General features: G+C 51.1%; 1 protein-coding gene across 1 annotated transcript; it reads left to right on the top strand.

The window, feature by feature from the left end:
* Window positions 1-6,945: 6,945 nt before the first annotated feature.
* Window positions 6,946-22,822, top strand: IGFBPL1 (insulin like growth factor binding protein like 1). The gene is made up of 5 exons (XM_082695091.1): window positions 6,946-7,444; window positions 16,018-16,127; window positions 16,819-16,935; window positions 18,308-18,461; window positions 20,395-22,822. The coding sequence occupies exons 1-4, from the start codon at window positions 6,994-6,996 to the stop codon at window positions 18,455-18,457; spliced, it is 828 nt and encodes a 275-aa protein (XP_082551217.1). The 5' UTR covers window positions 6,946-6,993; the 3' UTR covers window positions 18,458-18,461; window positions 20,395-22,822.
* Window positions 22,823-23,146: the final 324 nt, after the last annotated feature.

Raw genomic sequence — 23,146 nt, 5'->3', positions numbered from 1 at the left:
CCCAGCTCCCCTCATAGATCACGGCGACTTGGAAGTCACAACTAGATTTAGTTCAACACCATGTCTGGAATAGAGGGGAGGCTTTGTAGATGCTTATTCTCAAAACTGAAAATAATGAAAGGAAAATGAAAAAGAGACATAGGAGGGTCAGGTCCAATGTAACTGTTACTGGCTGTCTGGAAACAAAGAAACACTGTTTCCTCCTTCCCTGGAAGAAGCAGTTCTTGGTGCATCCCTGTCACACTGTTCCGAGAAAACACCTTCGAAGCTCTTCTCCCTCCAGACACACAGATCGAAGCTCTTCTCCCTCCAGACACGCAGAGATGCTCTCTCTTCCGGGAGCTCCCAGCTGCCAGGTGCTTCCTGGCTCCATTGCTCAGGCTTCGGACTGATGTTAAGTTCTTGGATTATAATCGTGGTTTCCCGGGGCACCTGGGTGGCTCAGTGGTTTAGGCCGCTGCCTTCGGCTCAGGTCATGATCTCAGGGTGCTGGGATCGAGTCCCGCATTGGGCTCTCTGCTCAGCAGGGAGCCTGCTTCCCTCTGTCTCTCTCTGTCTGCCTCTCCATCTACTTGTGATTTCTCTCTGTCAAATAAATACATAAATAAAATCTTTAAAAAAAATAAATAATCGTGGTTTCCCTCAATTCTACAATTCCTCTCTTCACACCATTAAGGAAAGGCCATTATTGAATTGCCACCGATTGCCCTGGGGACGCTGGGAAGGCAGCCACTTTAAAGTGGGAGAAAAGTTAAAGCGCTTGACCTAAAATGTTCGAGTTTGGCAAAATTTCATCCACAGTAATAAGGACCCATTTCTGAGGGGCTATGATGCTCCAGACGTGGCCCCTTGGAGCCTGGAGGCAGCCCTGTGTCATAGATCTCATTTTCTCTCTCTCAAGCCTTCTCACTTTAGTGTTGAATCTAAACAAAGAACTTGATGTAGAACATTTCAACATCTGATTTCTCTCTACCATTCTAACTTCTGCAAACCTCTGAGTATTGCTTCTTCTATCCAACACACATTAATTCCTTTTTGAAGTTTTGGGGCATTTGAATACTTGTTATGAGTTCATACAGGTTACCGATAAAAGCACTGAGCAGAGCCCTACAGCACCCCCCTAGAGACCTCCATCCCCCATGAGACGGTGAGGAAAGAGATGAGGAGCTACCCTGGAACCCAGGCCAGGCAGGCTTACTGTCTTGCTGCCGGGTATTCAGCACGGTTCAGAGTCTAGTGACATCCAGGAAGGAATTCAGCAGGGCATCACAAAGGCTGTGAGTCTTTCCTGAGCGTTGGGAGCTAATCAAGACAGCCTCTATTTATTCCAAAGACATACGGCTGGATTAATTATTAAATTTAGAAACAAAAGAACCCAGGTATCCAGGTGATCTAGTGTAATCTCTCCATTAGGTAGCAATGACGGCTTTCTGGGGCAGGTATGCCCTTGACTAGCGATGATTTTTCTCACTTTGAAAAAGAAGGAAACAAATCTATAGTCCAATCCAGGCCCTTCTCCATCACAGGCAAGATGGCTCCCCCTGCTGGCAGAATGAAGGCAAACTCTTGAACCTGGCATTCAGTGACCTTTGTGACCTGATTCATCTTCCCAATTTATCTTCCCAGACTAGACTCAACTCTGAAAAAGTCTGCAGGAGATCTGGACTCTCCCCTCAGGTGCCATCTACTTCCCCTGCCCTCACCTGTTCATTCTTCTCACAAATATTTACAAAGCACCTGTGTGCCAAGAAGGATGTCAGTCCCTGAGGACAGGAACTCTAGGGACACACCTTGGGCCCTCTTCCCACATTGGCCAAGATCCTGGCTTAGGCACAGTGTCCCTCCTGGGGAGGGTTCTGGTGCTTTGCAATTGCTCACAGATGGAAGACAGAGAACGAGATTATGGCTCCAGAAGGCGGACTGGGACAAATGGCTGGGCTGGGGTTGCGCAAGGACAGACCGGAGCAGCAAATCCAACCCTGCAAAGACCATTTCTGGAGCACCAGGAGGGGGACCCATGTTAACTAAGGCCCACCATGTACCGGAAAAGGAGTTCTATGCTGGGATACCCAGAGGCCTCGGTCCTCCCCTCAACTCTGCCCTGCAGGGCTCTGTAACTTTGAGCAAGTTTCTTCCCATTCTGTGCTGCAGTCCGCCCCTCTGTAAAGTGAGGATGTCAGAGGTGCTCTCTAAAGACCCTTTCTCCTTATCTGACCCTGCTGGGATGTCACCTGTGAAGCTTTCCCTGATCTCTCCATTGCTTTAGACAGACTCATACCGCTGAGGACACAGTGACCCATTTCTGTTCTCTTCACCTAACCAAGAGTGCTTTATGCCAGCACATTGGTTCACTCCAGTTACTAGGAATGACTGAACTAATGAATGCAGAGCAAGGTCATTTCGAGACCTGTAATCCCTACATTGTCCACAAGGTGGCAATGTACACAGCGGCGGCCACACTAACCTTGCGTTTGGTGGAAGCTTTGGGAAAGATGCAGAAGGCAAAAACAGAGAACCAGGGACTGCCCTCAAAGACTTATCCTCCTCTGGCTCTCCCTTTCCTCCCCACCTTTAAGGTGCCTTTAAGGTGGCAGTCTGTCAGCAACACAGACCCGAGCTGTGAGGTTCAGGCCTGGATTCCATGTTTCCAAGCCCTCACTGGCCCCTCAAGGCTCAGTTTAGAGAGCATTTTTTCTAGAGGAAAAAAAAAAAATTTTTTTTCCCAGAAGGTGGACTCCTTTCCCCCAGAACTTCTCTGTATGCAGTCACATTTATGGCATTGAAAAGGCTTCCAGCCCGCCTTCCTCAGAAAGGCGGGCTGAGCACACAGCGACGGGCTTACTCATCTAATCCCCGGTGTCCCACCTAAGTCTGGTAAGCAATAGCAGATCCTTGGAGAGCCCGCTGGATGAGGAATGTATGAAAGAATCGGCAGATCACAGACATGATGGATCAAGAGGAACAGAAAACCATCCCTGGTTGAGAAAAACCAACGACAGTCAACCCTGGAACCACATGGAAGGGGTAGGGGCCCTGACCATCCACATCACTGAAAATCTGCATAGAGCTTTTGCCTCCCCGAAATGTAACTACTGATCGATTACTGTGGATCAGAAGCTTTACTGAGGGACGCCTGGGTGGCTCAGTTGGTTAGGCGGCTGCCTTCAGTTCAGGTCATGATCCCAGCGTCCTGGGATCGAGTCCTACATCGGGCTCCTTGCTCCGCAGGGAGCCTGCTTCTCCCTCTGCCACTCAGCCTGTGCGCTCTCTCTCTCTCTCTCTCTCTCTGACAAATAAATAAAATCTAAAAAAAAAAAAAAAAAAAAGGAAGAAGCTTTACTGATAATGCAGACTGACACATATTTCCTATGTTTTATCTATTGAATAACAAATTCTTACAATAAAGTAAGCTAGAGAAAAGAAAATGTTATTAAGAAAAATCACGAGGAAAACACATTTATGGTACTATAGTATAAAAGAAATCTGCGGGGCACCTGGGTGGCTCAGTCAGCTAAGTGTCTGCCTTTAGCTCAGGTCATGGTCCCAGAATCCTGGGATGGAGCCCCACACTGGGTTCCCTGCTCAGCAGGAAGCCTGCTTCTCCTTCTCCCTCTGCTGCTCCCCCTGCTTGTGTTCTCTCTCAAATTAATAAAATTCTTTTTAAAAAAAGAAAGAAAGAAAGAAATCTGCATATAAGTGGATCTGCACAGTTGAAATCTGCACTGTTCAAGGGTCAGCTGCACAGGTTTGTGTTGGCAACAGGTCAGGAAGAGACCAAATACTCAGCACATGACACACTGTTACTTTGAAAGGAGTAAAGCCAAGGGCCTGCTAAAAAGAGGCAAATGCTTTACTCAAGTGAGTACGCTGTGCGGCCTTCTAAAAAATGAATCCTCCCCATGGCAAGGTGACTTCTCTTTCAATTATTTATGAGGAAACTGATGGCAGCTAATAACTCTCCTGGTAAAAAAGGAAAGTTCCAGATGCTTTCATGTGGCTCTGCCTCTTATAAAAGCCCTCCCTCCATGTGTCACAGAACTGATGCTGGGATTCTGTCCATTGCCTAATGTGTCTAGTGACTGCACATTTTTTTTAAAGATTTTATTTATTTATTTGACAGAGAGAGATCACAGTAGACAGAGAGGCAGGCAGAGAGAGAGAGAGGGAAGCAGGCTCCCTGCTGAGCAGAGAGCCCGATGCGGGACTCGATCCCACGACCCTGAGATCATGACCTGAGCCGAAGGCAGCAGCTTAACCACTGAGCCACCCAGGCACCCACTGCACATTTTTAAAATAAAGATGTATTTATTTATTTGAGAGAGAGTGCTTGTGCTCACAAGCTGTGGGAACAGCAGGGAGAGGGAGAAGCAGGTTCCCTACCAAACAGGGAGCCCGATGTGGGGCTCAATCCCAGGACCCTGGGATCATGATCTGAGCAGAAAGCAGAGGCTTAACCCACTGAGCCACCCAAGCACCGCTACCTCTAAGCCTTTTCATCTCTTCCTTTGCAACACACTAGGGAAGTACTGGCATCTCAAATTAACTAAATGCAGATCATCATTAAGGCTCAGTTTCACTTAAACAGCTTAGTAAAGACAGAGTCACTTCGAGCTACACAGGCCAACACACTGAATCCAGAATCTCAGGTAAGTGCACCTCTATGGACTCAGTAAAAGTTACTTTCTGTTCTCTTTGGTCTTCCATCCTTAGAATCCATTCTGGCACATACTCCCCAAGTTGCTACAATGTAATTTAGCAAAATCTTGGCGTTCTTGTGGTACAGAAGCTATATTCTCTCACACTGGAGTTTGTACTTGCCCTTCTCAAGCATATGGAACTCTAATGCCAGTTGTGAGTCTAGTGATGACAAGAGGCATGTGGGGTAGGTCTTGAAGAGAAAAGTTATGACTTGCGAGGAAACAGCCCTTTACAGGGTCCTTAAACAAGGGAAAGCAAATCTCAGACATAATCTGCAGACTGCTTCCAGTGGGGGTGGGGAAGGCTCAGAATAACTCAGAGCTCAAGATTCTCAACTTCATCTGCTTCATCTGGGTCCCCCCAGATATCCCCATTCCAAGACCAGTACCTACACACTGTTGTTGTGTTCATTTGTGTGGGTTTTATAATTGTTTACAGCAGGAGGGCAAACCCTCTATCATATCTTGGCAGCTCAGCATCTGATTTCATTTTTGCAGAGCTCCATATCTTGTGATGTTCCTTTTTACACAGGACTGAGTTGAAATCTGTCCCTCCATAACTCCCACCCCTCATGCATGAAAACCCACCCCTCTCTCTGCTCTGGAATGTCCCACCAGAGACCTGGAGACAGAGATTTTTTCTCTCAGCCTGGATCAATGTCTTTTCTGACTGGTCTGATGGCTAAGCTTGAGATTCAAGACCGTGGCCCATTTATGGAGAAAGCTCTCCTCACCTTAACTCCTCAGACTGGGACATTCATGCCACTTCAGCAGCTGCTGAGTGTGCGTGCACCCACCTGAGGTGCTGGATAGGCTAGCCTCCCGTGTGTGCCAGCCGTGAGCAGAGGACACAGAACATCAAGGAAGCTCACTACCTGGTGGACAATAGAGGGGCCTCAACCCCCTTCCCTGCCAGGAGAACTCATCTTTTCTTTTTCCTATAATCTTAAGGGGCCCACAGATGTGCCCACAGTGTGGGAACCAGAGTTCATTGGGCTACGGGCTCGCAGGCCATTTTCAAGGAAATGGACACCAAACCAAGAGGTTTCTCCAACTCTAAGCGTTGGGAAAAGGAAGAAACCCCACAAGGCAAATGAGGATTAAAGGGTGAGCAGGAAAAGCCATCCATACAACTGGGTCAGCAAGTCCTCCCCTCCCATCCCATGCCTTCATGCGGCCACACAACCAACTCCAGCAATCAGGAACCCGTAGGTGTTCCTGTGTGTGTCCCCCCCCCCCCACAGGGCTGGGCCAGGGATGGGATATACAGAGCCTGACAGTCGGCAGGCGGCGCAGGAATACTTAGCTGGCTACATGCTATCATGTCTTTCCACCCCCAACTAACGGGAGACGTGGGTCAGGACATACATCACAGCACTACTCCTACTAACAAAAGCACACAAAACAACTGGCTAACTGATTGCGTTTTTTGTGCAATTAAGCACGGCGCCAAGTTTAAAAGCCTGAGACCAGTCCAAAACAGATCACCAGATCTCATCACCACCATAGTCACTTTTGACTGTGAAACAGACCATGACTTTAGTAGCATTCAGGGGAGAAAAACAATTAAACAATGCTCCATTGTTTGTACAAGAAATGATAAGAGGTAGGGGAGCTATGGGAAATAAGCATAGATGGAAAAACCAAGTGCAGAATAATGCGCAGGGCATACTACTCTCTCTGTGTGTGTGTATGTCTCTGTGTGTGCGTGTATCTGTGTTTAAAGGGAGGAGCTCTACAATCATACAGGCTTTAATGGGCACACAAAATTTCTGCAAAGACACAAGAATCTGATAACAAGCGGCGTCCTGAGGTTGGGTTGGGACACTGGGTCACAGGATGGAAGGGAAACTCTTTTCATCATTACACCTATCTGTAACCTCTGAAATTTTAAACCGCATATTCCCTCTTTAAAATAAAACTTTGAAACTACCAAATGCAAAATAAAATTACGAAGCGCGTCCTTCTGGGGGGATCAAAGTACATAAAATCTGGAGTTAGCCTTGGATCTGGATCCTGGCGCTACCTGAGCGACCTCGAGCAAGTTCCCGCCCGGAGTGGGACAGTTTTTCCAAGAGGCCACTGGGTCCACGAGAGCAGGTGTCGGGACATCACTCTAGCTGGGAACCCGGGCGTCCGCAAGCCCACCCCGCCGCGCTGCTCCCGGGCCCCGGCAGCCGGCTGCGGCGCCCCGCGGCGGAGGCCCGGCCAATCAGCGGCCGGGAGGCGGGCGGGGTGGCGGCGCGCGCAAAGCACAGCGCGAAGCAGAGGCGCCACTGCCGTCGCGAAGCAGACCATGCCACGCTCACCCTCGCTCTTCCCGCTGCTGCTGGTGCTGCTGCTGCCGCCGCTGGCCCCAGGTCTCGGATTCCGCGCCACCGGCGGCCGGCGCCCCGAGTGCGGTCCGTGCCTGCCGGAGCGCTGCCCGGCGCCCGCGCGCTGCCCTGCGCCCGGGATCGCCGCGCGCGACGAGTGCGGCTGCTGCGTGCGCTGTCTGGGCGCAGAGGGCGCGAGCTGCGGGGGGCGGGCCGGCGCGCGCTGTGGCCCCGGCCTGGTGTGCGCCAGCCGCGCCGCGGGGGCGGCGCCCGAGGGCACGGGGCTCTGTGTGTGCGCGCAGCGCGGCGCCGTCTGCGGCTCCGACGGCCGCTCCTACCCCAGCATCTGCGCGCTGCGCCTGCGCGCCCGGCACGCGCCCCGCCTGCACCTCGGCCACCTGCACAAGGCGTGGGAGGGCCCCTGCGAATTTGGTGAGTCTGGCTTCCGCCATGCGGTGCTGGGACAGGAGGAGAAAAGGGGAACCCAGCCCTCTGGAATGTGGGGCAGAGGATGCCTGCATGCACCATGACTGAGAGCCTCAGTTTCCCCTTCGGAAGTAGTTTTTCTTACCTCGCCAGGAGACTGGGGCAGGAATCCACATCCTTCACCCCTTCCCAGGCTCATGGAGATACAAGCCCTTGAGCTGGTCAGAATTTTGGTGAGCCTACTGCCTCTTTTGGTACTTAACTACCAAAAGGCGTGCAGTTCTGTGCAGGCCTGCCATGCATGCCTCCACCAGACTGGGAGTTGGGGGAGGGGATGTCCTGCTGGGTGTAAGTCCCCCGAGACCAGCAGCGAGCCAGGCCAGGGTCAGGTTTGGGAGCGGAGAGGGAGGTAAGATGAAGATGCCAGAGGAGGAGGAGCTCCAGACAGGGCGTCAGGAATCACTGGGCGAGAACCCCAGGTTAGGGCCCTGCTGGGAGACCCTGAGGAATCTCCCACCCAGGACAGGTAAGATCTTTAAGGACCTAAGTTCTGAAAAGATGATGGTGCCATCAGGGCCAAACCTGGGTTTTGTGGGTCTAAGGCTCATATGATTTGGTGGGTAAAGGAATGGAAATGTATTCATTGCTGGGTTCCTAAAAGCTTCAGGTTCATTACGGTCCCAGGAAAGTCATGTATGGGTGCCGTGATTGCCCATCTCTATAAGTAACTTTTTAAAACTCAAACAACAACATCAGTATATGGATGCCCAGTGGAGCACCCTGAGGCCCATTAGGTTTTGGAGAGCTGCCCCGTCTTCACTGCCTGGAGCGGGCAGTGGAGAGTTGAGGGTGAGTGAGCTTGTGGACCGGAAGTTCCAAGGAACCTGGCTTGAGGTTCTGACTTAGGCCTGGAGACCCGAATCTAGACCTAAATGCGTAAGTCGGTGTAATGACTTTAGCTCCGACAGGGAAGCCTTGAGGGTAGGGGACAACCTTTTCCAGGCCTTGGAGAAATTCTAGTATTATTTCCGCCCAAGCATTCCAGGTACGTGCACTGAAGTGCAGGAGACCCAGCGGGCTGCTGGGGATGGGGAAAGAAGGCTCCTGTCCTGGGCATCACAAAACCGATCCGTTGCCCACTGAGGGGGCTGAGGCAGTCCCACAGCATGGGAAAGACATTTTTGGCTATTCCTGGCCGGGGCTTCCAGTGGAGGAAAGAGCTGGCAAGTGCTTCCCGATCTGCTGCTGCTGGTTCCCTGAGCAACCTTGGGCAGGTCCCTGCCCCTCTCTGGGCCCCGTCAGCCCTGTGGAGCCACGGTTGAGGTCCCTTCCACTTGGAATCTTTGTTTCTGGTCTGTGGCATTTAAACAGTCCTGCCTCCTTCCTTTCTCCAGTTCCTTTCACTCCTTTTTATCATCTGCCTTCCCTAGCAGTTAATTCACAGGCAGTTCTCTTTGTCTCCAGACAAGTCACAGTTTCACTCCACACTCTGGAGACGCAAGAAATGCTGACCAAGTCCCCAGGATCTAACGGATGCTGATAGTCTCAGATGATTTCTCCCTGGAGTGTTGTTCTGTTCCTGAGGCCGAGCCTCCTTGAAGACATACAGACGGAATCTGCTCTGCTGCAGAGGAGCCTGAGACCCAGAGGGCAGGGGACACAGCCAGGGTGACCAGTAAAGCCTGACCAGCATCCAGGACCCAAGTGCCCTCTGTAGTGTTCTTTTAGGACAGGATTTGAGAATGTTAAGTCAGGCAGGTGGTGGTTGCCATGGTTACGAGAGCACGGCCAGATGGCAGATGGCAACCCCATACCCCTAATTCATTGAAAATTACCAAATGACAAGTAAATGTGACAGCCCCTCCACTCTGATCTATGGGCTCTGAGGCCCACCCCAGGCACAGGCCCGGCGAGGAAAGATGTCCAAGGGGCCAAAAGGAAGGAAAGTCAGAAACTGCTTTTAATGATCCCGTTAGTGACAGGCAACGGGCCTCCCCAGAATTCAGCTCTCCTCCCCTCCCCCCACCGCAATTGTGTCATCTGCCACAGCCCCGGGCACTGTTGTCCCCTCTCTTTGTGTCCTGAAATGTTTGTGTGGCCCTGCGCTGGTGTCCTGGGGAAGCGTGGCAGTGTGGACAGGGACATCTTTCCCAGCCAGCCCCAGCGGCACCTCATTCTGGGTTGCCCCAAAGCCATCCTTTATTGAGAGGACGCAGCAGGGGCACTTTTTAACAATGCCCCCAGGGACCCTGGTGAAAGGGAAATGGGCTGAGTCTTAGCAGCAGCTGTTCTGCCTCAATATGGTTAATAAAATCACCCCTCCCCGGCTCTCACCTACCCTTCAGTAAGCGAGCACCTGACTTGAACGGAACGAGACCTCGATAAATATTTATCAGGTTCCGCACAGGTTGAGAAGTGTTCTCACTCATACTTCGGAGGGGCGTTTGCAAACCACTTTCAGGCTTAAATTCTGGCCTTTGCCTATGCTCTGAAACCGCCCCCCCCATGCCTAATAATTAGGGCAATCCTTTGATTAACACATTGAATGAAGACATGCCCAATTCCAGCATATGAATCCTTTTTTTTTTATAAACTATTCCTTCTTTACTGTTGGGAATCGCTCTTGCCTCCCATCTTCCTACTCAGTTTTCACAACTACCCTGGCCTGATCTCACTCTGATTTAATGGAAGGGGAAACTGAGGCACACAGAAGGGAATTCCAGGGAGCTGCGTGACTAGCTCCTAGCCGAGGTGGGGCCCCAGCCTGGGTATACCTGGCCCTTTTCAGGCAGAGCCACACACCTCTAGCTCTCTGGCCACCTGATTAGGAAGGGGCTCCAAATTGGCCACCCTTGAATCTTGAAGGGTTTTTTGGTCCCGATCCATCGCCCTCCTGTTTTCCCCCCAGTGCCTGCTGCTGGCTCCCCTGCTTAGCACTGGGGGATGGCCCCTGAGAGAAGTGGGGATCGCTTCACAGAAGGGAAGACATCTCGGGGAACCCTGGAGGACTTGTAGAAAATTCTTGGGGAGAAAGGGGGATGGGAAGATAAAAGCAGGTAGGGGACATCCCCTGGTGGGTGTGACCCTCGGCTGCTGGGCAGCTCCCCAGGGTCATGGTTGGGGAAGGTGGCGAGGCTCAGAGTGGCGTGGGCAGGGGCATGGCCAGCCTCAAGCCCTGGCTGAGGGGTGAAGCTTTGTCCTGTACTAAGTTACTGGTTTCATTTCTTTGCTGTTAAGTGGCATGGCGTTGTTGTCACCACTGTCATTACTTGAAAAAGCTGTGCATGCATCCTGACCGTTGGCCGACGGGAGAGGGGTGGGATCCTGGAGGTAGCAGGTTGATAGCAGGTTCTGAATGCTAAATTAGGTTGGAACAGGGTCCCGGGCCACTACCCACCAGGGCACCAGGCCCCAAAGCTTCAGTGAGCTCCTGAGATCCTGAATCTTAGAAAATTCACCACCCTCCGTTGACATTCGGGCTCTGCTTAGAAATCGCAGTCTGTGCAAGGCGCGCGTTACCAGGTAACCAGGAGAGGCTGTGAACGCCACTTTGTGAGAGGGACAAAGAAGGGGGGGCCTCGTGCTCAAAAGCCTTTCATGCTGAGGGAGGGGGTGGGAGGCCCAGGCTGCAGGAAGCCGGCTTAAGCTGTTTCTCCTTCCACACCCGAAAATGACTATTAGCATAAATTATCAGGGCCGCGCTCAATGTGTCGATGATTAAACTCTTCGGTTGTGCACTTCTTTGTACAAGCAGATGGGGTCCTGGGGGATGACTTTTGAAATTCTTTCTTTCCTGGGCACCATTAACTTGAAAGAAACCTCAGAAGCATGTGCGAAGATCTTACATTCTAGCCGTCAAGGACATACCTAGGTTGACCATGTTGGGGTGGAACAGATCTCCACACACTGAATAACCGTCGGCCCCTCTCACTCGTACAGACCCCCATGGTTAATAATTCAGTCACATCCGTCCTCTCCCTTCACCCCAGAGGATGTGGGGTAGCAGTCACTGTCTTCATTTGCAGACAAGAGCAAAATGGTTAATGGCTTGTCCAAGTCCCTGTGGTTGGCACTGGGACCCCATCGCAGGTGGGTACACCTGTGGGTGACTATTCCGTCACCTGATGGGTGGATTGGTGCCCTCCCAGCTTTTCTTGAGCTGTTGCTGGCAGGGACAGAAGGAGACAAGTCCTTAGCAAGAAAGAGCTAGAGAGACGAAGCTGGCATGTCCACAGGCACCCACCAGGCACCAAGCTCCCTCTTGAAATCCACATTACTCTTGTTACAAGCAGATAGAAAAGAAAGTGCAAACGTGAGGTGACAGGCTGTGCCCCAGGCTCTCCAGAACGAGGGCTGTGGGCATGGCCTCTAGAGCCTCCCGGCAGAGCCCACCCAGCGCCTGCTCTCTGGAGCCAGGAGGGACTCTGGAGCAGGCCAGGCACTTTGAGGAGATCCCCGTGAGGCAGAACAGCCAGTCAAGTCCTCAGGTCTCTCTGTGGAAGTCTTTTACAGTTTGCAAGGGGTCTTGTATTTCCTCCTCCCAGGAGTTTATGGAGAGAGGAGGAGAGGAGAGGGGAGAAGAAGAAAAACAGGTGCCTGTGCCCATTTTAAAGAAGAAACTGAGACCAAGTCGCAGCACTGGGGCGTGGCAGAGACAGGATTTGAACCTGGGTGCATCCTGCCTGTGGTAGTCATGACATTGAACAGCCCAGCACCACACTCAAATGAGCCATCAGGGACAATAAGATGAATGTCCTGTGAGTATAGATGACATATCACCCATTTAATAGTGTTTTCACGAGAGCTGCTCCCGGGGGGGGGGGGTGTATGGAGGATTTTTTCCTATGCAGAAGAGAGTAAACAAAGCAGGCTTGAGACTATCCTTAGAAGGGCCTGCTGGCCAGGCTGACCCTTGGCTGGCGTCTGGGAACTTGGATTTGGGGACAGTTCCCGCTGTTCCCTCAGTGATAAGAGTGACTTTTGGCCTGAGCTGTTTGGGCCAACACCGTTTTTTATGCTGCATGCCTGCTTTCCTTCCGGGATCCTGGAATTTGGGTACATGCTGAGCAAGGGGGCCCTGGTGACCTGACCTCAACAAAAATCCCGGACTCGGAGTCTCCAGTGAGCCTCCCTGGCAGATAGCGTTTCACACGTGTTGTCACCATTCACGGCTGGGGGATCCAGGGTGTCCTGTGGGGTCCTTTGGGAGCAGCGCGTGGAAGCTTGTGCCTGGGCTCCCTGTCTTTACCCTGTGAGCCGCTTTTCCTTTTGCTGTTTGCTTTGTCTCCTGTCACAGTAGTAAGTCAAACTCTGAGTCATACTACTGAGGCCTATGAGTCCTCCTAGCAAATCACTCAACCTGGGAATTGTCTTGGGGCTCCCCCAACACAGTCCCTAAGGAACTCATTCTTGTTCTGGAATGGAGTCCATCCAGACAACAGATGATTCACTTTAAAACTCAGTGAAGAGTTGATGGAATCAGGGTACCTGGGTTTGAGTCCCTGCTCCTCCAGGCGCTTCACTGTTCTGAGCCTTGGTTTTCTTGTCCGTAAAATGGGGATAAAAGCACTGGCTGAGCAGGGTACATGGAAGTGTCATCTGAGTAGAGGGCAAGACTTTGGGACAAATCTCAGAGCTAGAACCTGCACTCCAAGACTTGCCCAACTGTCTAAACCCAAGGAATCCTACCTAGCTCCACAGCTGATGAAATTGCTGGAAAGATAGAACAGGTTAATCTCTGTGAGCAGACGAGAGTGCCTAGCACACAGCAGGCTCTCAGAATTAGGTGGTGGCATTATCACTGTTATTGCTGTGATGATGATGATGATGATGATGATGGCTGATTCCGAAGGGCTATTATGGATAAAAACATTTTACATTTAAAAGCAGATATGTTAATATTAAAACCAGATTACTATGACAGGGAGCAGCCTGAGGAAATTTCTTGACACGGACTGGACTCTTCTAGATCTTGGTTGTGGTGGTGGTTACACGACCGTAGGCCTTTGTCAAAACCCAAGAGCTATATTCCACAAGGAATAAATATGCTATATGTAAATTTTAAAATAAATAAAAATTTGAATGTTACTTTATCATCGAAAGCTGGGGGCTCCTTTGTCAAACAAGTGCTATTTTCTGCCACAAGATCAGTAGCAAAGACAGCATTTCCAGGACAGTGTTCAAAGGAGGGAGAGGGAAATTTGAGGAGAGAGACCGTTGAAATGTGATTTACTGGTTTATTCATTTAGGCCTGAAAGGGATTGATGAAATCTCATTTAAAATTTATGACTTTACATGAATGAAAGTAAAACATGTTGATTGAGTGTCCCTTTGGAATCCATTGAGGGCTTTGGAATATGATACGGTTCTGATTGTTCCCCCAGTGAGCCATTTGAAGACTGTTGGGCTCCAGGGGGGGAGGGCATGTTGGCGGGAGGGTGAGGATAAATTAGACTCTCTTTGTCATATTGCAGATGCCCCCCCCCCCCACTGGAAAGCAGGAGTGCAGTGGTTCTTTGTGGCAGTTTTGCAGGTGGCTTGGCTGCTTTGGGAGATGTTAGAGGCCTAGGACCTTAGTTCATTAGAGGGCTTTGGCTACACTCAGTGTTGTGGGTAAAGCCATGATGCTCAGGGGGCAATCAAATGGGCACAACTAAAGGACTGGGGTGACCAGGATAAGGGGGAAGAAAGCAGCCTGGGGGCAGGGAGCATAGTGTCTGTATTCAGTGGAGGCTAGTGGGGCACCCAGGGGGCCATAGGGCTCCAGTCCGGCAGCCCTGGGATCAACATGTGGGAGTTACAGGGAGATAGGTTTTAGCTCCAGATGAAGGAAAACAAGCTTTCCTACCAATGGAGCTCTCCTAGGATGGAATGCCTCGCTCTTCAGGTAGTGAGTTCTCTGTCAGTGGAGGCATGCAAGTAGATCCCAGATGGTCAGGCATAGGATCTTGAGAAGTTGGGCCACTCCAGTTTGAGACTCTGGTTCTAAGACAATTTTCCAGAGATCTTTTTTGGTACCAACTTGACAAGTTCTGTCAGAAGGGGCCAGACCAGTCTTATTTCTGTGCCCTTTCACTCCCTTTTCCCTCCCCCTCCTCCTGCAGCCTTCTCCCTCCCTCCCTTTGCTCTTCTTTTTTATTGCAGCTGCACCCAGGCAGGTGAGGTCCCTTTCCCTCTCCAGAGCCATCCATGAATCACAGGGGAAGCCCCAAGAGTGTAGACCCTTGCAGTTTGATGGCCAGAGAAGGAATGTTTTTTTCTCCTCATTCGCCATGTGTTCCTTCATCCAGTCATGTGTATACCAGGCCTTCTGAGGCCCACTTACATGTCCTGTTAACTTAAACCATTGCTGTCACACTCATCACATGGTAAGATCAGTTCAATGGCCCTACGAGCAAGGGACATTATCCCCATCTTAACAGATGAGCAAACCCGAGCAGGGAGGATTCCCCCCACCCAGGCCTACTCACGGCATCTCGTCCAAGACACTGCTGGGCCAGATGCAGAGATGGCCCCAGTCTAGAGGAGGCCGGTGGACATACCTGGACTGCCAGCAGGCCATCCTCCAGCAGCTCAGAGGGGTACGGACATGCTGGTCCTGGACTAGGACACGTACCCTAACCCTCTAGGTCCTGCAAGAGGGGGAGCCATCCCCCGTGGAGTTGGGGAGTGCCTTCCATGCAGTGCGGGCAGGTCTACTGAGGGACAGGACGCAGGGCCCAAACACCGAGGTGGCCGGACTTGATTCTTATAGCATCTGTGTGAGCAGATAATGTGGTGGGTACCAGGAGGAGGGCGGTGTGGGGTGTCAGGTAAGCACTTCTAACCCAGATGCCTGCAAAGTCCCCACCTCAGCCAGCCAACCCACACCCTCCCTTCTCCTTTCTGTAATGCTCTGACAGCCTAGAGCCCAGTTGCCTGGGGATGGCAGTCCTGGAAGTAACCCTTCTCCAGGTGTCCTCGACTCTGGTGAAGGGGGGGCCCTCCGGGTCCTGCAGCCCTGCCCCTGGGGAGGGGACCGTGGGCCTCCAGGAGCCTGCGAGTCTGCGATATGCAAATGAGCGTCTGGGCCGGGCCGCAGGGGGTCTGGGCGCTTACACACAGCTGTTCTGCTTGGCCTGTTCTTTGGACCGCCCTCCGCGTGCAAGGAGAAAAGCCCATCTGTTCCAAGACTTGGCACTGGGGAGGTGACACCAGCCCCTCCTGAGCCGCTCTGTGTCTTGAGTAGCTGAGCTGCAAGCAGATGGCAGCTGGGGTCCTTGGCGGGAGTGTTGCGAGACCCCGGCTCTGCCACAGACGTGGCGGGCGATCTAGGAAGTCACCTTTCCTTTCCAGGTCCCTGTTTTCCTGTTGGTAGAACAAAGGGGCTGGATGAGGCAGCATGGAGGCGTCCCCCCGGGTCTGAGGGAAACATGCTTCCGGGCCTCTGAGTGTGCTCTTCGCGCGTGGAGAGCTTTCCTCTGCTGCGGCTCCCCTCACAGGGGACCGTCCCCACAGGCTCTCTGCAAGCAGGGGATTTTCCACGTGCGATGGCTTGGAACCTGGCAGGGTAAAGGTTGTGATCTCTTGTCTTCCTCCAGCTCCTGTGGTCGTCACACCACCCAGAAGTGTTCACAATGTCACCGGGGCCCAGGTGTACCTGTCCTGTGAGGTGAGGGCTGTGCCCACCCCTGTCATCACATGGAGGAAGGTATTTACATCCAAGAATTCCATATGTGTGTATGTGTGTATGTGTGTGTGTGTGTGAGAGAGAGAGAGAGAAGTGTTTCCTCTAAGTGTGTTGATGTGTCTGTCTTTATATGCGGAGCAGAGGGTTTAAAAAGAGATCTTACCTGTCACTCTTCTACCTTCAGGCTTATGCTTCGAAACTTCCACCCCACAGCTCTCCCCAGAGCAGGGGAGCCGCCATCCTTCTTTGTGCCATTTGCCCCCTCAGCCACTTTGCTCTCCAGAAAGTTCATCTATTTATCTTTCCTAGATCCACTGGAACAAAGAGCCTACCTCACAGGATCTGGGTTTTAGAAAGACTACCCAAATCCCATTCCAACACTAGCTCTTCCTGCAGGTCAATTTTGGAGAGACTGGTGTGGATCACAGCCTATGATTGTCCACCTATGTCAACAGCCCCCACTAAGGGCCAGGAAACTCTGAACTGCTTCTGAGAGATAGCGGTGGTGACTGCATCGTTACTTTCCAGCAGGGGGTGCTGTCTGCACAGACATTTAGGTTCATGAAGCCACGGACGTTTTAATAGGAATGAGAGGGGCCAGGGTCTGGCCTTTGAGTCAGTAGGAAGATGAAGACAGCAGGGATGTATGTGATGAGGTTCTTACCCAGAGGCACTTTTTCTAAACCACTCCTGGTTTTTCTGTCCTCTGTAGGTCACACAGTCTCCTGAGGGTACCCAGGTGCTGGAGGACCTGCCCGGGGACCATGTCAATATCGCTGTCCAGGTGCGAGGGGGCCCTTCTGTCCACGAGGCCACAGCCTGGATTTTGGTGGGTATCTCATTTGTTTAGGATGAGTGGCTATTACTGACCGGCTCTTACAAAGCACCCTTTATATTTTTATAGCACATTATACATTTCAAAGTTCTTCTTATCCTTTTCTGGTGGGACCCTGCACTAACTGTGAGGGAAGTTTCACCCCCAGGAGCATAAGTGATCTTCAGCGGTGGTCAGAATTATGGCCCCAGAGAGATGTCCCCGTCCTAATCCCTGGAATCCGTGGATACGCTATATGCAAGAGGGGATTAAGGTTGTAGATGGAGGGGCGCCTGGGTGGCTCAGTGGGTTAAGCCGCTGCCTTCGGCTCAGGTCATGATCTCAGGGTGCTGGGATCGAGTCCCGCATCGGGCTCTCTGCTCAGCGGGGAGCCTGCTTCCCTCTGTCTCTCTCTGCCTGCCTCTCCATCTACTTGTGATTTCTCTCCGTCAAATAAATAAATAAATAAAATCTTTAAAAAAAAAAAAAAGGTTGTAGATGGAGCTAAGGGTGCTCATCAGCTGACTTTAATAAAGAAGTTATCCTGGATTATGAGGGGAGGGGTCCAATATAGTCACAAGAGCCCTTTAAATGCTGAAGTGGGAAGCAGGAGGGAAGAAGCCAGAGAGCTGGCAGTGTGGGAAAGACAGGAGCCACCTTCTCTGGCTTTGAAGATGGAGGAAGAGGACCACAAGCCCAGGAATGCTGGCAGCCTCTAGAATGGGAAAGGCAAGAAATGGATTTTTCCCTGTGACCCCATCCCCCTGAGTGGTGTGCATACCCCCTGCCTGGTCTGTAGAGTGGCTCCTGGCTGACAGAGGTGGTTGTGCCCAGAGGAAACAAGAGAGGAGGGAGCAGGTGTGGGCGTGAGAGCAGGCTGCTCCCGGAGGGGCGGAGGGGGTCCGCGCTGTCCTTGCACTCCCATCTCTGCCTGGCTTGGTGACTTCTCCACCCAGCTCAGACACTCAGAATGCAGTCGAGTCCGTGTGATTTTTTCAAATCAAGCACCTTCCCCTCTTTATTACAAGAAGGTGTATGGGGAAAATGTTCTCCCTGGTGTTATTTTGTAAGGCTGTCTCCAGTGGGAACACTTGAGGGTCATTCCTTGTTCAGGAGACTTTTGTTCTTTTAACTCGAAGTAATTTCCTTGTTATGTATAATGAAAGGATCAGGTAGCTCACAGTAAAAGGCAGGAATGCAAAGGAAACATTAAAATGAGGGCCACCACAGAGAGGACACAGAGAAGAAACGTTAACTCATGGCAGTCAAGGCAAGAAGAGCTTTATCTTATTTTAAAAAAGAATAAGACATATCATTAGGAACTAAGCAAGGAGGAGATTTTGCCATGTCGTATATAACTACATAACCTTGCCTGTTTTACTTCTAGATCAACCCTCTGAGGAAGGAAGATGAGGGAGTGTACCTGTGCCATTCAGCCAACGTGGTTGGGGAGGCCCAGTCGCATGGCACGGTGACAGTTCTAGATCTGAGTAAACACACAGCCCCCCGCCTCCCAGCTCCGGATGACCGCCTGTGATGCGGTAACGTACATGTTATGGACTAAGTCATTTTCAGTGTATATACACTCGTGTCACAAGAGATTGAAATGGCTGCTAAGATGCATAGTAACAAAGAAGAAAAATACATAAAGCAAGGAAACCAGAGGAATACCAAACAGGGAGTAGGAACATGTTACAGCTAGCAGGTAGAATCTCTAGTACGTTCGACACTCATACCACTCTGGGCCTCCCACTGAGTGTGCAAACGCAAGGGCTGTGCACATTGTTGGTTTCCACAGGTAGGGAAGACCAGCTGTCGCTTTGTGTTTCTGAAGCTGAAAGAACATTTCCTTCAAGTCCTAGAGGGGACACAGAGACAGCAGACACTGTCACTGTGACAGCACCATGTGAAAACAGGCCAGCAGAGGAGACAGTCTGAGCTCCATTTGCTGACCCCAGGTGCATCCTTGCTGGCAGCTCTGCTGTCTCCAGGCCTCACCTCCCTGTCCTCAGCACCACCAGCCTCAACAGCGTGTCAGAGAGAATCTGCATCCCCCTGGCCCCTTGGCTCGTAGTCCTTACAGCCTCCCCGCCCCTGCCACTGCGTGAGAGCTGGGGTTGCATCTGTCCCCTGCCAACAGGTAGGCCGTGAACCTAGGAAACAAGCCCCTTAATTAGCCAGCATGCGCTGCGTGACCACCTCTGGAGCTGCCTGGTGCACAGCCACCAACGTTTCTGTGTTGCTCACATTCCTTGTCGTGGTGGCCCGTCGGCTGGCTGTGGCTCTGCTCCATGTGTCTTATCACACAGGGACCCAGCGAGAGGATCAGCCCCAAGGTGCACAAGGCTCATTCTTGTGGCGGAGGGGATGAGCAACAGACTTAGCCACAGATACACAATCCCCTTTAAAGATTCTGCTCGGAGAGGGTGAATGACACATCGTCTTACCTCTGGCAGTCCCAGCATCCATGCGGTAGGGGGCGCTACTCTGTCATGGGAGCTCAGGGATAGGCACACATGAATTTGCTGTGGCTGTAAGCCACTTTCTCTCCCATTTCACCACTGTTGTGGGATACCCTCTACGTGCAGGACCTTCCGTCCATTCTGTGGGGTGCACAGAAAACCAAAACAGTGACCACCATTAAAATACAAGAAGTGCCATGTTAAGGAAGTGAGGGGCGTGTATGAGTTTGAAGCCAGAGGGGCAGTTTAGAACTGGGGGCAGCAAAGGAGAGGTTGCTGAGGAGGTGGCATGGTGGAGGAAGTAGCTAGAGCTTGGGGGAAACAGGCGCAGAGAGAGAAGGCGGGGACATCCTCAAGTAGGAATTCAGACAGGTGAGGGTTCCTAAAGTTGCCCTCCTGATACTCTGCTATTTATGGGCATGTACTAGTGTATGTTGTTATAACATGTATCGGGAATTTTGTCCTGCATGCTTGTGTGCATTTATATGTATGTACCTATGTATGTGTGTCTCTATACATATTTTATGTTTTAAATATGTATACAATTTTTAATAATATATAGTTTTAAAATACATACACAATGGTACTAGGCTATGGATGTAGTCTGTTATAGATGAGTTTTCAAAAGGGAGCTACAAAGAACCATGGTATTTTAAGACCATTGCCACGCAGTTCTTCAGTTCCCCCTATAACATGCTGTACTGGCCAGCTCTCACTTACATACTTCCAGTGCTGTGGAGCTCACTACTATAAGACATCCATCTTTGGGTTTTCCAGTAGTTGAAAGTTCTTTCTTGTATTAAGCTCAGCGCTTCCTCCCTGAAATGTCTACCCAGGTCTCTCATGTACTTCTTGGATGCCCCCAAGGCCCTTCTTCCCTTCTCAGCAGCACTTCCCCTGGCCAGGAAGATTTAGGGTTAAGGATTATTCCCCCCACCCTTTCCATTTACCACATAGTTGATTGTGACACATCAGGCTTCTTTCCTCTCAACCTTTTCTCTCTTTCCTCTAGGGTCTTAGAAACATTGATGATGGGAGGTTGGAAGAGTCAAGTCATGCATCGTTTTCCTTGTGAAGAGTTGGAGAAACCGTGTTTGTAGATGACCCCTTTTGTATGTTTTTACAAATTAGATGCAAACTAGATTCGTATGCAGATGTAGTTTTTAGCAGGGCAAGCATTGGGAAACCAGACTGCATGTGGCTTTTTTATACTTTCGAAATGAATTGCTCTGTGAGAATTCTTTTTTACCTAACCCCTCCCAGGAAAGGTCACCTGGCGGTATGCTTGTTAATTCTGAAGGGCTAGAACAAGAAGGCCTGTGTCAGCCGGGAGTCTTTACCTCGTTTGTCTGTGACTGATTAGTGTGTGTTGTGGGAGAGGGGGAGTAGGATCATGCCGTCCTCTGCCTGCTCTCCGACTTGCTGTGTGACCTGGACGGGCCCCTCCCCTCTCTGGGCCTTTGTATCCTCACTGGGAATGTGGCCTCCGGACTAGATACCTCCTATGTCCCTTCAAGTCCTGCCATCCTAGAGTAAGGTGACCCTGTGGGAAAAATAGGGGAGGCAAAGTCTCAGCATTCTTTTTAAGTGGTATTCCCTCAAAAACAGTTGCCATGGTTTCATACTAGGCCGTGGAGCTGGCCGGAGCTCCTCCTTTCCCTGCCATTTTCCCACCTTAAACAGATAGAGTCCTTGGCTAGGTGTTTGGGGACCAAGACGTCCCCTTGTCAGCAAGCCCAGCACTCTCTCACCAGGTGGGCAGTCTCCCTGTCTTCTGGACGTCAAACTGAGGAAACAGGGTCAGGGGCTTCTTTCTCTGGGCTGTGGGATTAGAGTGTAGTCGAATACCTTGTACTTAGAGAGGTTTTGACCTTACCCAGAAACAAGGCTTTCTTTCTTTTGACTTTCTTTTCTTTTCTTTTTTTTTTTTTTTTAAAGATCTTCTCTGTTTATTTGACAGAGACACCGCGCGAGAGAAACACAAACAGGGCAGAGGGAGAGGGAGAAGCAGGCTTCCCACCGAGTAGGCCCTGGGATCATGACCCAAGCCGAAGGCAGATGCCTAACAACTGAGCCACCCAGGCGCCCCTATTTCTTTCTCTTTTTTTAATAAGAGGAGTATTTAATACCTGGGTGAAAAAACAGATCCCTCAGGTGATTCAAAAAAAATTTTTTTAAGTCGGAATTGGGATCTCATTTGTATCTTGTCCTTCAAGTTCATGAAGTGCTTTTCTGTCTGTGGTCACCCCAACTCGAAGACAGCAGGCAGGGGGAACATAGGTGTCCCCCCCCTCCCCTTTTCAGATGAAGAAACCAGGCTCTGAGAGGGAGGCGCCTGCCCAAGGTCTGAAGACCTCTGAGAAGGACCAGAACTCAGGGCACCTGGCCCTTGTCAGCCCCCTTCCTTGGCCACAGGGCTGCTGCTCGGGTAATCTCCTAGCTGTGTAAAGGAAGGTGCTGGCCGGTTCCGGGGGCCCTGGGGATCTTACTCCTGCTTAGCTTCTACGGCACACTCCCATGCCATTCCCGCTAGGCATGACATTCTGGAGTCCTCTTTGGAGTTAAACTTTCTGCCTTGAGCCTGGCCATTCCAGATCTGAAATAGCGGGGTGGCATCATCCCCGTGTCCTCAGTGGCGGGAGCATGGCCTGGGGATCCAGAAACATGAGGTCCATTTAGGAATTCATCCCTGGCTTGCTACCTGCCTTCAAGCAAGTCCCCTTCACCTTCCAGACCCCAGTTTTCCTCATTTGAATAAGAAGGGAAGGAAACTAGATGGGTGGTTTGCAAACTTTAAAACATCTGGAACCCCTTTCTTTGAATAAGACCAGAGCTGAAATGAATTAACTAGAAGCTGTGTTTGTCGGTTGGAGGGTGGGGCTGCAAGGGCCCCACTCCTGTCCCCTACCCTGCACCCCGATGCCCTCCCCGCCCTGCCCCCTGCCCCTCACCACAGGGGTTTCTGTATCCAACGTCTGCCACTAAGTCTTTTGGAATGTGAATAGTTAGAAGACTTGCTTGGAAAGGCACTTAGTGAAACTATCAGGAGAAGCAGGGATGCTGTGGCCCTGGAGAAGATGCTAGAATAGTCCCGCATCTGGTGAGGGACACATTCAGCGAAATCACTTGACCTGCCTCACGTGTCCCCAGTCACAGCTGGAGGCGGGGGCCGAGATGCAGAGAGAAGGGGGTTGGAGCACTTGTGGAGCAGAGCTGAACATGGAAACCGCAGGAGGCTGGGTTCGTGGCATAAGGATGTGCAAAATTATAATCATGTTGCCCTCTCCGAAATGTTCACCAAAACCAAACAGGCAGAAAAACGGGATTGTTCCAACCTCATGACTTTTCAACCAGGCAGAGCCTGTGTTTTCTGCCCTATTGTCATAAATGTGATGATGTTACCTGACCCCTGCGCCTAAAAATAAATGTTTTTAGAGACACTCTTCGTGGTTTTGCGGTCGCTCTGGCCCTGGAACACTGCTGTGGGTGGGAGCAGGGGCCACCAATACGTCTCCACGACCCCGATGCATCTTGCCCTTTTCTTGCCCAGCTCAGCAACTTCGGCCTGAATCCTCCGTTCCCCTCACACCTGGGTTCGGGTCATAACCCCACCTGGACACCTGACTCACAATTTTTAGCCAGTCCTAAAATCCTCCTGCAGGCCCGATCCTTCTAACTCCCTCAGAACTTGTGTCTCTCACTGGATATACACCCCAGATATCCATTCATGCAGAGAGCTGTGTCCTCTGTTATCTCTCAAAGGC

Source organism: Mustela nivalis (assembly GCF_964662115.1).
Source record: "Mustela nivalis genome assembly, chromosome: 13".
In the NCBI taxonomy this organism is placed as follows: domain Eukaryota; kingdom Metazoa; phylum Chordata; class Mammalia; order Carnivora; family Mustelidae; genus Mustela; species Mustela nivalis.
The sequence above is the reverse complement of the archived record's forward strand: the minus strand, read 5'-3'. Positions and strand labels throughout refer to the sequence as shown.

Excerpts from the sequence above, each read along its gene's own strand:
- IGFBPL1 (XM_082695091.1), top strand. The coding sequence starts at position 6,994 with ATGCCACGCTCACCCTCGCTCTTCCCGCTGCTGCTGGTGCTGCTGCTG. Across the intron at positions 7,445-16,017 it reads GGAGGGCCCCTGCGAATTTG|CTCCTGTGGTCGTCACACCA; the intron begins GTGAGTCTGGCT and ends GTCTTCCTCCAG. Across the intron at positions 16,936-18,307 it reads AGGCCACAGCCTGGATTTTG|ATCAACCCTCTGAGGAAGGA; the intron begins GTGGGTATCTCA and ends TTTTACTTCTAG.